Here is a 16,622-nt window from a genome sequence, read left to right as displayed (position 1 = left end):
CTTCCTTTTTCGCATTTTCAACTGACCCCAGCAATGGAAGCGTGCAGCTGTATTGAGGCAGCACCAGGTGTTGAAATTTTGCGCCCCTAACAATTTCGTGCCCAGGGCAACTGCCCCTATCCCCCCCCCACGGTACACCACTGGGAAGTGGGGCATAATATCCATCCTTGAACATGGTGGGAGGGAAAGGATTGCAGTTTGCCAACCCCAGCTGAATGGTTTCTTTCAGCCCCTGAGAATGCTGCTCTACAGCTTGTGCAATGCTGCCCACTCATACATTAAGTGCCCTTTAGCAGATGTGTACATACTTCTGCCAAGCAAACACCCTTGCTTCATTCAGCATGCGTTAGAGTTGATTGGGTGAGGCTGGAGTTCACTGAAGAGCACTGTGTGGCTATTTCATTTCCTGCCAAGCCCAGAATGTACCCCTCTGACCCAGCAGCAACAGGGTAACTGAAATATCACGAGAAGCTGGAAAACTCCCACACCAAAGTGTATTAAAGGAAGGATACTTTCACCGACATCAAAATGTAACGTGTTATAAACATTATTTTCCGGTGCAGTTGATACAGAAGCAGCATAGATGTTTTATTAATTGATAGTGGCTTCCTTTGCTACTAATTAGCCACCACTATTATTTATTTAAGTGCTGACTTTGTGGGTTGGTTATTTATAAGACAAATAAAAGACACCTGCCTCCAAATTGCTTGAAGATCAAAACTCATTCTAGCAGTGGCTTTCCTGTCGTTTCCCCCTCTCTGCCTTCCCTCCAGAGTCTTGAATGGGATTATTTCGACAGTAATGGTGGCAGAACAGAATACGGCTACTATCATTGCTTCTAAGCTTCCCAGTGCTGCTTTTACTGCTCCGTCCTTTATAGTGCCTCTGCTTCTTAATAAATATCTAGTTACTCATTTAGTGGGAGACACCGTTGCTCTGTTAGAATAGAAATACAAGCTTTAAAGCCAAAGCCCACCGCACAAGACCAGAGGTGGGAGATCCATACAAGGAATAAGCAGATAAGTGGCTATAGGTCTTTATATATGGGGTGTGGATATGGCATTTGGGATATGCAGAATCCCCTTTGAGACCATTAACGGTCCCTTAGGGGTTGAAAAAATAAAATCTCTGTGTCAAAATTTTATCAGTTCCCAATCAGCATAACCTACCCCTGTTTCACTGCTTTATGAATGTCATTATCCCATTGAATACTTGGCCTGGACATTATTTCTCCCAAGTGCATTATCTTCCATTTGCCTAAATGCATTCAAATTAATAGAGAGCAAGTTAAAGTACTGTATGCATGGTCTTAAAGTGCTATACATCTGAATTAAGACCAAGGCCAATAGTAAGCCAGGTAAAGGCAGGGACAGGATGTTAAATAGCTTTCTTGCCATTCTAGTGCCAGATGGCTGTCCCAAAAGGCACCGTCAGATTACTAACACAGCCAGCCTGTACGGTTTTGGGATGGCTCACATGCGCTTCAAGAGGAAGGGCGAGACATTTATTTAACCAATAAATAAGTATTTTAAAAAATTAAAATCCTAGCACACAATCTATACTATTTTGCACATGAGAAATGTGATTCTGCTGTGGTTTGTTATGGCTGTGTAGACTTTGGTTGGCAAAAAGAAAATGACAGATTTTTAGTTATTGGCAAGTGATCAGGGATTCATTTGGGCCAAGGCTCACCAAGGCCAACCCTCCATCTCAGTTCAGAATGCCAAAGTATTAACCCTGGAATATACATGAATCATAGAGATGGAAGGGACCACAAGGAAACCTTCACTCCACTTGGGTCTTGAACCCAAGACCCTGGCATTAAGAGCTTCCTGCTCTACTGAGAGTGCTATTAGATCAAGTGGAGAGTTGCAACAAAAGGTGGCAGTATTCCCCAGCTCCTAAGAGGGGGCAACTTGAAACAGGAGCCTTGTAACAGCGTTTAGGACCCATGGAGGCATAGGCATAGGCAAGGGGAAGCAGAGGAGCACCTGCCCCACCGATCAAGTAAAACAATAGAAATACTTAACTAACTGACCAGTCACGTCAGTGAAACTTTCCCACCTATGTTATATGGTGTTCTCAGGCTCAGGGCTGGTTTCTCTTTGGAAGCCTATAACCTGTCAGGTTCAAACCTGAGTCCTTTATTGCTATATAGGCTTTGCAGCCCATACCTATGATGTGGCCAGACGTTGCAAGAGGAATCTCTCGCTGTGCATCGGTTCCTGTGGGCTGGTCTCAACCTGGGAAGCTCAATAGCCTGATGAGGGGGATGAGATGCCGTTCTTGATCCAAGGCCTGTTGCACAGCTATTCACCAAAATACAGTGATGGCATGCCTGACATTAAATACATTGTGTGGCATAGTGCATAAACATATGTAAAAGGATGGGGAGGGGATGAAGGAGTGCAGAAATCTTCCTAAGCTTCTTATGCAAACTGTTCCAGGTGTCAAGGGAAATCAAATCTTTCCCAGGATCAGAATGTCTGCTGCCACCAGTTCTCCACACACTAAGGATTGTGTGTCAGTCTTTTAAAGTTCACATGGCAAAAACAAACAGTGGAAGCGCATTACCAATGACAGCATGCAGCTACAAGCCCTTCAGAAATAAACTCTCTAATCAATGGATATAAACAAGTTGCAGTTCCATCCAATCCAAAAAAGGATCACCTACCCCACTGCTAATTAATACCTCTGTATATTTAACAGCCTGAAAAGACTCATGGACTCGCTTATTGTAATCCGTTCATTAAAAGTTAAACTTAGTATTCAGGTACTGCCTTGCCTTTAGTACAGCGAATCAAATGCACACCGCTGAATAAGTGATTTTGTTTGTTTATACAAACTAATTTCATGCTATTAGTAGCAAATGCCACTGAGGATTAGCAATTCATGAACAGTAAATAAAACTAATTACACTTTGCAAGCTGACTTCCAACACTGTCAGTCCAACTCGCCAAGCTTTATGATTAGTCTTTGGGGGAAGGCTTTCCTTTTTATTTCTTAAGTTTTTGCATTCAGTCCAGAAGAGAATGGCGTTTGACTCATCTTGTTCTAGGAATCAGTTGAGTACATTATTGCTGTGCATCTACTCACATGGCTCACTAAATATACTGAGACTGATACTCCAAAACCATTAAATCCTTGGGAGTTGCACCATTAATTTCAGTGAGAGGCTCATTGCACCACCAGTGATAATTTGTTGGGTTAATATTTTGGATAGGAGTGCAAAATCAATCAAACATGAGATTCTCAGAATTGTATTATGGTAGCTATTGGAGTCAACTCCTAATAAAATATTTGAGGGGGCTGCCACCCCCCAAAGTTGAAGGGCATTGCCATTCAAATGGTGTTCATGCACCACATCATGTGATCAGTTATGTGGGGCAGGGCTTACTCGGGGCCCCCAATATTTTATTCAAGTTGGCACCCCTGGTATTTCCAACACTAACACAGTCCCACATAAAACTTGTGGAATCAGCCTTGCAAAATGCCTTCTTTCTGAAGATGTCGCTTTCGGTGACATAATCCAATGTTCAGTTAAGTTGGAAACAGTGGGACATGATGATGTAATCTGGCCAAAATTTACTACCATTGATTTCAGTGACTTTTGTTCATGATGTGTTTAGACTTTCTGCTGAAATGGCCTTTAAAGTGTTTCACTCCAATGAAATTAACCCTTGATTTGTAACTGCCATGTTGGTTTCATTTTATATGTTGCTTCTAAACATGCACCATGGGGTTCTAAGTATACCAGCCTTCCTCAGCCTTATAATGCCCAGTTGTAACTTCCCTGACCAATGGCCATGTTGACTTGGGCTGATAGGAGTTGTAGTCTAGATAGAACATCTGAAAGCAACCAGTTTGGGGAAGGCATACAAGAAATATGCAGCTGAGTTCTGTGTCACTCGTGAAAGCAGAGGGCAGTGTGACATCATATCAGAGTGCACTGCTTACATAACTGACTGTTATCATTTTGGGAGTGCAACATATGGCAAGATGATGTCATGTCACATGCTGTTTTTGACTACCTACCAGAAGGAGAGGGAGAATGAGTGCAAGGGCAGCTCATTTCTCCCATAACGTCTACCTGGACTCTGAAAAAGACTGAAGTCTGTGGATCTACCTCACAATACTGACACAGTCTTTTTATATGCTCAGTGTAAGGATAACATGAAGACAGGAGTGCCTGGTGTGCTCTGGTCCATGGGGTCACGAAGAGTCGGACACGACTAAACAACAACAACAAGGATAACATTCAGGGTTTTCAGCTAGAGCCAGACCCCTTGCTACTGCAAAATTGTACCTCCCTATTAAGCACAGAAGGTGAACCATATCAAACATATAAAAAACTAAGAACCAGGAGTCTGATATGAGAGACGTGTTTTCCAGCTGGAACACAATCCCTTAGTAAAAATCAAGTCAGCAATTGCTGCCTATAGACGTTCACGTGTTTCACTCTCAAAGACTGCCAAAATGGAACTATATAATGAATCTTGCTGGTCCTAACCAGCCATGCTGTTTATGCATCATTAAAATTAAACTTCCACTTCTGCCAACAAATTACATTTCCTATATATTCTCATAATTAGCACTTCAGCAGCTTCTGCTATTCAGAGACACTCTCGCATCCTTGCAGTCAAGGCTGTTTGAAAATGTTTCGAGCCAGTTCTGTCCTCGTCAGGCATTATTTCTGCTCTTCATCAAACAGGCATTCTCCTTTGATGGAAAATGTGGTTCCAAAGGGGTGAGCAAACCAGCTGTGGTTTGGAAAAGAGCAACTTCTGTTTTCCAAATGTTACATGGCCCCCTGTCCCTTCAACCCCCCCCCCTTGCCAGGGATCTTGCTTTCTTGAATCTGAAGCTCTCTGTCTTGCCAATCAAACTACTGGGGGGTTGATTCAAATGCAATGTTTACTTCCTGTCTAAATTATAATTCTGTTGAAAGAGTAAGAAATGTGAGAGAGCTTTCCTTTGTGGTTGGAGCTTTCAGATCACTTGGTGGGAAATCTTACCAGTTTCCCAGTTCATTGGGGCTTCATAAACCTTGATTTCCCATTCGAACCAGACATCAGGTGAACACGAGTCATTGATACCTGATCCATTTGTTTATTTACAGTCAGTCTTCTTTAAAGATACTAAGATGGGTAAAAAAATATTTGCTACATCAGCTTTAGGAGACTAGGGTGAGCTGCAATCCTAATCATGTCTACTCAGAAGTAAACACCATTAAATTAAATGGGGCATCAATGTGGATTGCAGCCTGAATGGATATCAAGTGTGAGGGATGAGAATACCCTTTCATCCTCTACCATTGGGAGGCTTCCTTTTGGCCCTCCACCTTCATGATTTTGCTGTTTTGCTTGCTGATGGATTTATGGCATTTTATTGTACTCCACTGCATATTTTATTTTAATATGCTGCCTGCCAGTTTGCGGACATTTGGGCTAAAATGTGGTATAGAAATAAATTGTAATAATAAAATAATAATAAAATTAATTGCGTGCAAATGTAGGCTTCTGTCCCACTCCTTGTTACTCACTCATAAATGTTCCTGACATAAACAGGACTTACCGGCTCTAACAAATAGCACTCGTATATTGTTAATTAACAAGACTTGTCCCTTTAGGAAAAAATATTGCCATTTAAGATAATCTTATATAGATTATTCTGGGCTATTTAGGTTCATCCTCAACCTATGTCCATGAAAGGTCTGCTCCAAATCAATGTGACTTTTGTTTAAGAAATGCATTTCCAGCATGAGGAACAGATACGGGGGAAACTCTTCTCATTGTTAAATTGCTTGAACAGATTGTATGTACTCTGTTGTTGTTCTCTTAATTATAGGAGACTTAATCAACTTTCTGGGACTCTGGATGAATTCTGCACCATATTAACAGTTTATGTTAGCAAGGGCCATAATAATTTATATTAAATAATAGGTGTTCGTTCTAATTTTTCCATTTTCCATATTACATTTGTAAGGGCACACACAAAATGTATGGGGAACAACCCAGCTGAAGTCCCACATGCAAGTGCCATAATTTTAGTAAGAGAGGCAGGGACATGCTTAAATGAGATCCGTTGGTTTTCAATAGGAAATAAAAGTGTTGAACTGAATGGAGCACATGGCACCCACCTGTAAAACGAATGTGTCTGGTCAACATTTTGTGCTTCTTACCAAACCCTTGAAACAGGTATATAGGCTAGGGAGATGGGATTCTTGCCCCCACTTGATATCTGCCATGTGTCCCGGGAAATTGTAATGTATGAAATGATCTGCTAAAGGCACCTTCAGTCTTAGCATCACTCCCCCCCCCAAAAAAAAGTTAGGTTTTTTTCCACGAGTTTAAATCATTTTTGCATTTCCTGTGCCTGCAATGTGCATGCAACTGGCAGTGATAACATCAATCCAAAACACCCTTCCTTTGAAATCTGTTCCATTGCAACCTGCATCAGACTAGAATACATTCATACTGTTTGTTTGGCTTTAATCTCCTTGTTCTTATATGGGGCTGCCTGCAGTGCACATGTTCTTGAGAGGCAGTGTGGTGTAGTGGTTAGAGTGTTTGACTAGGACTTGGGATCTGGTAGACCAGGGTTCAGATTCCCACTCTAACATGAGCGTTTTTACCTTGTTGCCAGCCCCCCTGTCTTGGGCTAACCTACCTCGCAGGGTTGTATGGAGGAGAAAACAGGAAAGGTAAGATATCATCATCATCACCATCACCATCAGCAAACCAAGGAACAGGGGATTAACCACTTAGTAGTCATGCATAGGCCAGTGGGGGCTGTCTGTCAGGGAAATATAAATTCTACTTTGAGTAGCGCGTGGTATTTGATTTCTCGTCCACATTAACAACATCTCACACATGGTACAAACAAGGAGAACCTCAAGGTAGTTTCTTTCGTGTTGCAGTTGGGAAACGGTCTGCCTTAGTGACACCTGAGGCATTGCGTTTGCTTTATATGAGCATCACAAACCCGACAGAGAGCATCAGGTCCACATCCAGCCTCGCTCCACCAGCGGTTCCTTCTTAAAATCGAAATGCAGCTTCAACGCTCATCGCGTTCATCCGGAGTGGGAGGGTGGGGGACGGAGAGACCCGAAAGCTGCAATCCTGTGCACACAGACCGGGAAGTCAATCCCCTTGAACGCAGCGGGACTCACTTCCTAGTAAATACGTCAAGGATCGCGGCGTAAAACGTTGCGCACAGGATGTCCCAGGTTCAGCCTCCATCATCTCCAGGTAGGGCAGGAGGGGGACCTCCTGGCCTCCTGAACCCTGGAGATCCGCTGCCACTCATTGTAGACAATACTGAGCCGGATGGACAGTACTTAGGCAGATCGCTATGCTCCTGGGGACATGGGGTCCCACAGAGTCCGCCTGCCAGCCATAGCACAATGACTGAATGCCGATCCCTTGTGGGTGTGGTGTCCATTTGCGTGCAAGTAAAGCCCGCGCAATACAAGGGGCTTTGCTCGGGGGTAAGCAGCTGGGCCAGTGTTTGTGGTGGGGTAATTGATTTGTTTTTCTTGTTTTTCTTATGCATTTTGCGGTGGGGGGTTTTTCCTATTGTATTTTTATGTTGTGAACCGCCCTGAGATCTACGGATGAAGGGCGGTATACAAATTTAATAAATAATAATAGGTGCAATAACTGAGTAATGCATCGTCCTAGGATCGCCTTGAGGAACGTTTTAAGACTCGGGAGTGCTGCTGCCTTGTTAGCAACAGGAGAAAATAAAGGACTGTTCCTTCCCTGCCCCCAGGCTGTCTAGTCTAGGGGGTTCCACCAAGGAAGGGGCCCCGGCACTTGTGCAGGAAAGTCAGGGGGGTCACTTCAGGACAGAGACCCAACCTCTCCAACGGCCAAGCGCTGGTCTGCTTTGGAACCAGATTCTTTAGGATATGGATTTATTGATGGCATTTATAGCCCACCTTTATTTCTCCCATGAGCTCAATGTAATATGCATAGCTCTCCTCCTGGTTTAACCAGCAACCCTGTGAGATAGGTTAGGCTGAGACTGAGTGGCAGAGAAACGAGGAATGGGACTGCAAGGGTTAAGTGGGGCTCGCTCCCAGGTGAGGGCGCCGAGGGGACAGCTGTCTAAGGAGGAAAATGAAGGTGTTCCTTTTAAAAATGTAGGAAGAACTGCGCGCTATACCCGATGACTAGCATACTTTAGTCACCAGGGAGCAGTTAAGAAGGAAGGGGTGTCTCCATTACCAAAGGTTCTGGTCACTCTTTTAACTTTCCTTCATAAGCTAGTTGGGTCCTCGCAATTTTGTGGCCCTATAAATCGAGATGATGTTACCTTGTGTAAGGAATGATGCAGTGGATACAGTGGTACCTCGGGTTACATACGCTTCAGGTTACAGACTCCACTAACCCAGAAGTAGTGCTTCAGGTTAAGAACTTTGCTTCAGGATGAGAACAGAAATCGCATGGTTGCGGCGCAGCGGCGGCAGCGGAAGGCCCCATTAGCTAAAGTGGTGCTACAGGTTAAGAACAGTTTCAGGTTAAGAACAGACATCCGGAACGAATTAAGTACTTCACCCGAGGTACCACTGTATTTTGGAGTCCCCAAACATGTGTGTGCGCGCGCGCATGCACATTCACACACACACACACACACACACACACACAGGATCAGACATTTTAAAGTACAGTAGCTAGATTTTACACGCTCCGTATAGACATGCTTATACAGTAGACAATCCTGTAAAACAGGCTTCCTCAAACTCGGCCCTCCAGATGTTTTGAGACTACAGTTCCCATCATTCCTGACCACTGGTCCTGTTAGCTAGGGATTATGGGAGTTGTAGGCCAAAAACATCTGGAGGCCGCCTGCTGTAAAACTTCTGGTTTCGATGCGGCTTGATCCAAGTGCCAGTCCAAAGTTAAACATTTTTTTAAAACCACCACCTTCTTCCATGTGGACTAAACGTGGCTCTCCGCCAGTGAAGAACAGGGGGGAAGGACCCAGCTTCACCGGGACGCTGCTGCGTTGGTGACAAGGCTTCAGAGCTGGAATAGGGTGTAAAAGTTGCAAAATGTTGCCGAGCGTTTCAGGCCATGTAACAGTTGTGGCTTAGTGAGCGGGACTTGGTTTCGGAATTACAGCTCAGTCATCGGACGCATGGGGGGGGGGGGAGTGCACCATAGCATGCAAAAAGTGTTTTTACATCCATATGGAACGAATGCCTGATCTCCCTTTCCTCCTCACCCCCAGCTGGGCCGTTCCTTTTGAGCGGGGAGAGGGGAGCTCTCCAGACGCCGTGCTTTGCTAGACCTTTTCCCTCTAGCAGCTCAACTGATTGAGCACGAGACTCTTAATCTCTTGGTTGTAGGTTCGAGCCCCACGTTTGCAGGGGGTAGGACTAGATGACCCTCGGGGTCCCTTCCAACGCTACGATTCTATGAAGACCTCCATTCGGGGTCTCTCAATTTCCCATCGAGGGTCAGCAGTAGAGCGATGCAGGAGTGGGGCGGGCTGGGAGAGGCGTTTGCTCCCCGATGAAGCAGTTGCCTCAGGAGAAATCCGTAGGAAAGTCGTGCTCGGGAGGTCCGGGACTGCTCGGTTCGCAGAGGATCCAGCAGAGGGCTCCGACCCGGGAGGCGACTTGAAGGCGATGGGCAGTCCCGCTTACTCGTCACGGGACCGGGGGAAGGCTTCATTCACCTCCTCCAAACATCGTCCTTAAGTCGCCTTGGCAGTGAATATCGTTCATTCCAACGGAGGAGCTCTCTGGGCAGCTGCCGGTGTACATCAGGATGGTCAGTCTTCCTTTCTTTCCTTTTAAAATAGTTCCGATTTAGGAAAAAAAACACCAATTACGCTATTATTAATAATACTATTAATATTTTTTTAAAAATGCATTCTCCAGATTAAAGCGAGGAGCCCTCGCCACCGGCTTCGCTCAGTACTTCTGGGGTTCTCGTGCAAGGAATCGCGCCCAGGAAAGGACCGAAGTGCTGTCAACTCGGAGGCTTTGGAAAAGTGACGTCGCTTCCAGGTCGAGCCTTTGGCTTCGAACCGCATCTTCGCCGAGATGGGGTAAGACTGGGCTCCGTGTGGGGGTGCGGGAATAAAAGTATGGAAAAGGGTTGAGGTTAACATGTCGCTTTAGCCTCTGCATATCTATTCAGAAGTAAGTTCCACTGAGCTTAGTGGCGCTTACTCCCAAGAAGTGCGGAGGACGGCAGCACAGATCTCGTAACATCATCGGAGATGATGCTAAAATGAAGTAGGTCTGCTTGGAGCAAATGCTCTGGGATTAAGGAGCCTCTAAATATTGGTTTGGCTTCACTATTTTAAAAGCTTCCATTGCTCCAGGCAGCCTCGCTTCCAGTTCCGTCACTTGGTTGGGGATTTCCTCCATCTCAGGGACTTAAAGGGAGGAAATGAGGAAGAGCGATATTATTTCTAAGTCTGGTTATTTTCCAAAAACCAACCTTCCTTCCTTCCTTCCTTCCTTCCTTCCTTCCTTCCTTCCTTCCTTCCTTCCTTCCTTCCTTTTTCTTTCTTTCTTTCTTTCCATAAAGTATTTAAAAATATCTACCGTACTTTCCCCCCCTTCCCTAGTAGAGCTCCGCTGGAGAGGGATCCTTTATGCCTGCAAGTGCTTTGGGGGCAGCAGGTGCTGCGAAGGCGGCACCCCCCTCTTCCCCAGGCAGACGTCTCTGGAAGCGCAGGTCCCTCTCGATTTAGATAGCGGCCACGCGCTCTGAGCGCCATTCGAGTGCCGGAAGGTGGGAAGGCTCAGGCGCGCAACTACTTTCCGTGCGTGCTGGCTTCCTGAGTTCACACGATCGAGGAGTGCGCGCGCCTGGATCGAAGAAAACCCACCAATAAAGGCCGAACAAACTTCTGGGCGTATGTTTGACGGATTTACCCATACGCAAATCAGCTGCCAACAGACTGCAAGCCACCTGCTCTCCGTCGCGGTGTCCAGCACCATCTTCAAGACCCGGAGCAGCTATCGCGTGTCTTCGCTCTGGAGCACACTTCTCTTGACAGGTCCCCAGAAGCTGAGGCACCCGTGCGCTTTTCTTTTCCAGTCGCTGACCCTCTGTCATTCAACCCTTTCCCATGACAAGCGAGATTGTCAACTAGTTGCCCCAACAGTCAAAGGCGCATCCCTTTGGCCTGCCCTCAACCATTTCCCAAGCCTTCCCCCCGCCTAGGCCCTCTGCCTAACAAATTCTCGCACGGTCTCACCACGGAAGCAGTTGCCAAAGTCCCTGGCTTTTCTGGCGCGGTGATCCAACTCACATTGAACGAGGAGATATGAGCACCCTACACACACGATAACTTTGAAGCACAGAAGAAGCACACTTCCCCCCTCAAAGAATTATGGGCACTGAAGTTCCTTAAGAGCTGCTGAGAATGGCAAGTGTGAGGTTTAAACCACAGTGCCCAGAATTCTATGAAAGGATGTGTTGCAAAGGCACAGTGTGCCCTCACTTAGTCCCAGGATTTCCAAGCCCAAGGGCAAGACTGAACCCCGCCTCTGCCTGCAGGAGGGCACCCACCAGTGGCCCTGGGTGCCAAGTGGGGGCTGCTTCAGACTCCATGCTAAGGTCCTCATTCCGTGCCTATTTCTTGGGGCAGGAGATGCGCCATCAATCTCAACGGGCTGGATTTTCCAGTAAACGTCACTGTGAGCTCTAGACTTACCTGGGGGTTAGATGCACAAATATTATTGTTAAGCATTGAAAGTACTCAATTATCTGAGGTCCCGTCCCCCCCAGCAGAAGTCTGCCTCCCGCAATATCTTATTCACCGGGTATTTTTACTTTGATTTCCTTAAAAAAAACAACTCAACAACTTTGGCTGCCCCCCCCCCCGCAACAAAAATCCTGGTTACGCTCACAGGTCAGTTATCCTGAACAAAATGGGACTTCCCTTTGAGCGAAGAGTTTTAGAAACGGGTGCCCTCCTCGCTCAACAATAAGCAACGGGGAAATAATCGCCGCAGTTGCCTCTCAATTTGGTTTGGTCCCAGTAAGTGCGCAGGGGAGAACTGGGGTCATGGTAAAAATGGATTCAGGCATTTTGAACTCAGTGGCATTTACTTCCAAGTTAACACATTTAGGGGTCGGGGTGGTCAACCGTTTTAGGAGAACTACGCTGCTTTACCTTACCCTGCCTGACCAAGCGAAATTTGAAACAAATTTGGGTGCATATTATATTGGGTGTAGTCGTTTCTGTGCTGGTTCCGTTTTGCAGAATGTTGCCCCCCTTGGTGACGTGTGGCAGAGGCGGCTTCTTTTTTGCTTACTTGGGGGGGTCACTTGTTCACATGCACGCGCACGCGCACACAGACACACACGGAGTTGTTGCGCCGTTTAGGATGCCTTCTGCATATTTCCGCAAGATAGAAAGAAACGAACACGGTGTGAGCCAAAGGAATGCGAACGGAACGGAGTCCAGTTTCATCTGTGAGCCATTTCCCGCAGACTCATAAACTGATCTGGGAAAAAAAACAGATTTATTTGAAGGTTAAATCCCAGAGAATCAATAAAATTTGCTTCCCAGTAAATGGACTAAGCTAAGCGCAATACTCGAAACTATACTCTCCATTGAATCTACACAGTCTCCATCATATTGTAAGATTGAAAGCTTTCAGAGATACTGGGGAGATTTCAATGTATATGTATCTGCGCTCACTTGGGAAGCAAGTTATCCCTGTTTTTTCCGTCCAACCAAATAAACAAGCTCACCATAACTTCGAGAAATGATAAAAGAATTGAAAAGTCCATGGAGATGTCAGGCAAAACTCCAATATTTTAAACTGAAAAACAACAAAAATATAGTCTGCGAACCGCCGCGTTTATAGTTCATAATAATAATAATAAAATAAATTTATGCATCAGTAAAGCCCTTGTCTACCGTCTCTGGACAGGCCAGAGGTATTAAGAGACGTGGGGGCGGGATAAATTATTTCGAAAAGTGAGTTATTCAGGAACATGGCCTACATTTTTATAGAGTAAACGAAAGCATTCACACGTCGATTGGACAGTAACGAGGCACGCTTGCCTTTGAAACCGACAGTAGGGGTAAACCCAGTCCAAATAAACCCACAACCCAGTCCAAATAAAAACAGCCCCTTTAAATGCGCTGGGAAGAGGGAATGGGCTTCGGGGACAGCAGTCTGATGCATATTTCAATTAAGACTGCAGTCCTATCTCCACTTACCTAGGAGCAAGCCGCCCTGAACTCACAAGGAATTGCTTATGAGTAAGCACGCATAGGATTAAACTGCAAATTCGTTTGTTCCCGCGCGGGGATGGCTAACCCGATCGAGCGCCACTGATTCTGCCGGGCAGCGAACCGAGGCAGAATCACTTTCTCCTGAGTAGCCTCAGAGTGTTCCCCCAAACCTCATGGAAACCCCTCGGAGGCTACTTCGGAGTAAGATTTCCCCGCCTCTTCTCTACGCGTCGTTTACTCAAAAGTACTTCTAACGGGACTTGCTTCTTAGTAAACATGCAGAGGACGGACAAAACCCGACGTTGCTTAAAGGAGTACGAGCGCCTCCCTAAGCTCGGAGCTGCGGGGATTTGGAAAGCCCAGCTCCCGGCATGTTGGATAGTGTCTCTCTCCCCTCCTCCACTTCCTAACCCACCCACCCCCTATTTATTTGACACATACCAAGAGGGAGGATCAAAATGCCCCCGCCCTTGAGCCCCGACGAGGGCTCCAGCCTCCTCCCGGCCCGTCGAGGAAGAGAGGCCAAAGCGAGCGCAGGCTGTGTGCGCTGTCCGTCCCCGGCGGGGCGGGGCTGCCGTCTCCGGGACTCCCGCGGGTCCCTGGGCTGAGGGGTCCGCGGGAGGCTCCGGCGCACAATGCCTGCGAAGCGGGGTCCTTGCTAAACGGGGCCGTCCAAGCGCGCCCCGCTGAAGAATGGCGCGTCATCCCGAACAAGCCCCTTCGAGGCAGGAGGGCGCCTTTTGTCTCTCTGGCTCGCCCGCGGCTCTATAAAAAGCCCCTCGGCTGGCGAGGCAGCCTTAGAGCGAGCTCAGGCGCGCAGCCGCACGCACACGAAGCCAGCAGCTCTCCTGGAGAGGGAGGGGAGAGAGAGAGAGAGGCGGGGAAGGGGGATCTCCTCCTCTGTCTCGACCACTTTCATTCTCGTTGGCAGAAGAGCTTGGTGACCCTCCTGCCTGCCTGCTTGCCATTCCTCCTTCTCCTCTTCCTCCTTCCCCTCCAGCGGGGAAGCCCCTTCTTGCACCTTCCCGGCCCCTGCAGCCAGACCATGAATTCTGACTCCAGCTCTCTCTCCAGCAGAGCCTCCTCGCCAGACATGGAGGAGATGTACCTGCGGGACCATCACCACCACCACCATCACCACCACCACTCGGTCTCGTCGACGCAGAGCGAGGTGGGCCAGCGCGGGCCGGGCGAGGGCCTCTCCCGGGCCGGCTCCAAGGGCTCGTCGAGTGAAAGCAGCAAGTACAAGATCAAGAAGCAGCTGTCGGAGCAGGACCTGCAGCAGCTGCGGCTGAAGATCAACGGGCGCGAGCGCAAGCGGATGCACGACCTCAACCTGGCCATGGACGGGCTCCGCGAGGTGATGCCTTACGCGCACGGGCCGTCGGTGCGCAAGCTCTCCAAGATCGCCACGCTGCTGCTGGCGCGCAACTACATCCTGATGCTCACCAGCTCCCTGGAGGAGATGAAGCGGCTGGTGGGCGAGATCTACGGCGGCCACCACTCGGCCTTCCACTGCGGGACGGTGGCGCACTCCGCCGGGCACCCGGCCCACCCGCCGGGCGCCGTGCACCCTGTGCACCCCATCCTGGGCGGCGCCTTGTCCTCGGGGGGCAACCCGTCGCCGCTCTCGGCTTCCCTGCCGGCCATCGGCGCCATCCGGCCGCCGCACTCGCTGCTCAAGACCCCCCCGGCGCCGCCGGCCCTGCAGCTCGGAGGGGGCTTCCAGCACTGGGCCGGCTTGCCTTGTCCCTGCAGCATCTGCCAGATGCCTCCGCCGCCGCACCTCTCGGCTCTCACCACGACGGCCAGCCTCGCCCGGATCTCCACAGAAGCCAAGGACCTGCTGAAGTGAACTCGCCGCCGCCTCTCAGAGGGGGCCTTGGCCAAGTCTCTCGCCCGCCCGCGGGAGGGTCTAGCGAAGACCACCGCCCGCCCCCTCGGAAAAAAAACACCTCTCGCTGCCCTGGAAGCCACGGGGGGGGGGCAAGCCGGAAGGACTCGAGAAGGTGAAGCAGCCCAGAGGTCCCGCGGTGTCGTCGCATGCTTGATTCTCCTCCTCCAACTCCTGTTTTCCCTTCTCTCTCGCTCTCTCTTTCTCTCTCTCTTCCTCCCTTCCTCCCTCCGTCCCGTCTGATGCTGTCTCCAAACTTCATTTGCTGTAACCAGGGGGACGTGTGTGTGTTTAGGGGCAAAGGACCTTGAAAGGTAACCTTTTTGGTTGGATTCTGGGTGTTTTGTTTTTTCCTGTGATTTCTTTTTCTTTTAAAATCCCTGTCAATTCAGGAAATAGGGAGAGGGGAGGGAACGAGAATGTAAATAAGTGCTTGAAAACGGATGGGGGCGGGAGAAGAGATGGCTCTCTCTCTCTCTTTTCATTGTACTTGTTCACAGCCGCAGAAGCGGTCGCTTGCTTGGTTGGATTGCGGTTCGCAACGATTTCGCCATCTACGAAAGCGTGGAAGGGTCATTCCTGGAGCTGAAGAGTGTGGGGGCTGATTTGGAAGTAAGCTCGTTTTAAAAACCAGTGGGCAGGATCCTAGTGAAGTTTGCAATCCTGTGCAAACTTCATCAGGACTTCTGAGTCAAGCAGTGCAAGTCAGTGCAACTACAAGAGTTAGACAAAGTAAGAGGACTTACTTTGAATTAAGTCCAGTTCAAACCAGCGGGGCTTCCTCCCGAGAAAAGAGGGGTGTCTCCTTTATTTAAGGATGGGTGTGCGCGTAGAATCTGCAGTACGCGCATCTGCAGTAACTGGAGCTGCTTAGCGGAGGCTGAATGGGGTTTATATCCACTGACGCTTATTTCCAATGTCTTCTGGAGTTTAGACGACGAACGGTCGGATCCACAAACCAAGGCCTTTTATGCTGGGAACATAAACCCTTTGGAAATAAGAGTAACCCAGGGACACTAATTGGCTAAACTCAGGAAACTGGCTTTTGAATCGGACTGTACGTGACTTTTTTTTAAAGTTACGCTGGGGCAGGTACAGGAACCCTTTTAATTTTCCGACGGGGCGTCCGTTCCTTTCAAGCGACTGCATGCGTGCTTCGAGCCTACGCTGTTATTATTAGTATCCAGACCATGGTTGTTCGGACGGCACCAAGGCAGTTTTCCTTGTAACAAGGATTTAGGAGTGCAGTCTCGACGTGCTAGCCCAGGATGTTCTTCCCTCTAGACGAGACAGTTTGCTGCCTCCCCGTTTTGCCCTGGAGCCGTCCAGCCTCCCCGCACTAGGTTAGAGACAACCCTTCCACGCCGGATCCGCCGCGTCCAAGACGGTGCGCGCTTCCCCGGCCTCCCATCCTTCAGTCAGTCCCATCCTGCATGCGGGCTTGGCGTCCCCCTGACTCTCCCTCGGACCTCTCCCCCCCCCTCTCTCTCTTTCCCGTTCCCCCTTT

General features: G+C 48.4%; 1 protein-coding gene across 4 annotated transcripts; it reads left to right on the top strand.

The window, feature by feature from the left end:
- Window positions 1–9,320: 9,320 nt before the first annotated feature.
- OLIG3 (oligodendrocyte transcription factor 3) lies at window positions 9,321–15,964 on the top strand. 4 transcript variants are annotated; one of them, XM_081186173.1, is made up of 3 exons: window positions 9,321–9,782; window positions 9,893–10,062; window positions 14,299–15,964. In XM_081186173.1, the coding sequence occupies exons 2-3, from the start codon at window positions 10,058–10,060 to the stop codon at window positions 15,074–15,076; spliced, it is 783 nt and encodes a 260-aa protein (XP_081042299.1). In that variant the 5' UTR covers window positions 9,321–9,782; window positions 9,893–10,057; the 3' UTR covers window positions 15,077–15,964. The 4 variants fall into 4 exon arrangements, with proteins under 4 accessions (XP_081042299.1, XP_081042300.1, XP_081042301.1 ...); XM_081186174.1 differs by having other exon boundaries at window positions 9,321–10,062; XM_081186175.1 differs by lacking the exons at window positions 9,321–9,782; window positions 9,893–10,062 and adding an exon at window positions 10,738–11,025.
- The last annotated feature ends 658 nt before the right edge of the window (window positions 15,965–16,622 follow it).

Source organism: Podarcis bocagei (assembly GCF_964188305.1).
Source record: "Podarcis bocagei genome assembly, chromosome: 3".
NCBI classification, from domain to species: Eukaryota; Metazoa; Chordata; class Lepidosauria; order Squamata; family Lacertidae; genus Podarcis; species Podarcis bocagei.
Note: the sequence above shows the minus strand (reverse complement) of the source record. Positions and strands in the feature narration are given on the sequence as shown.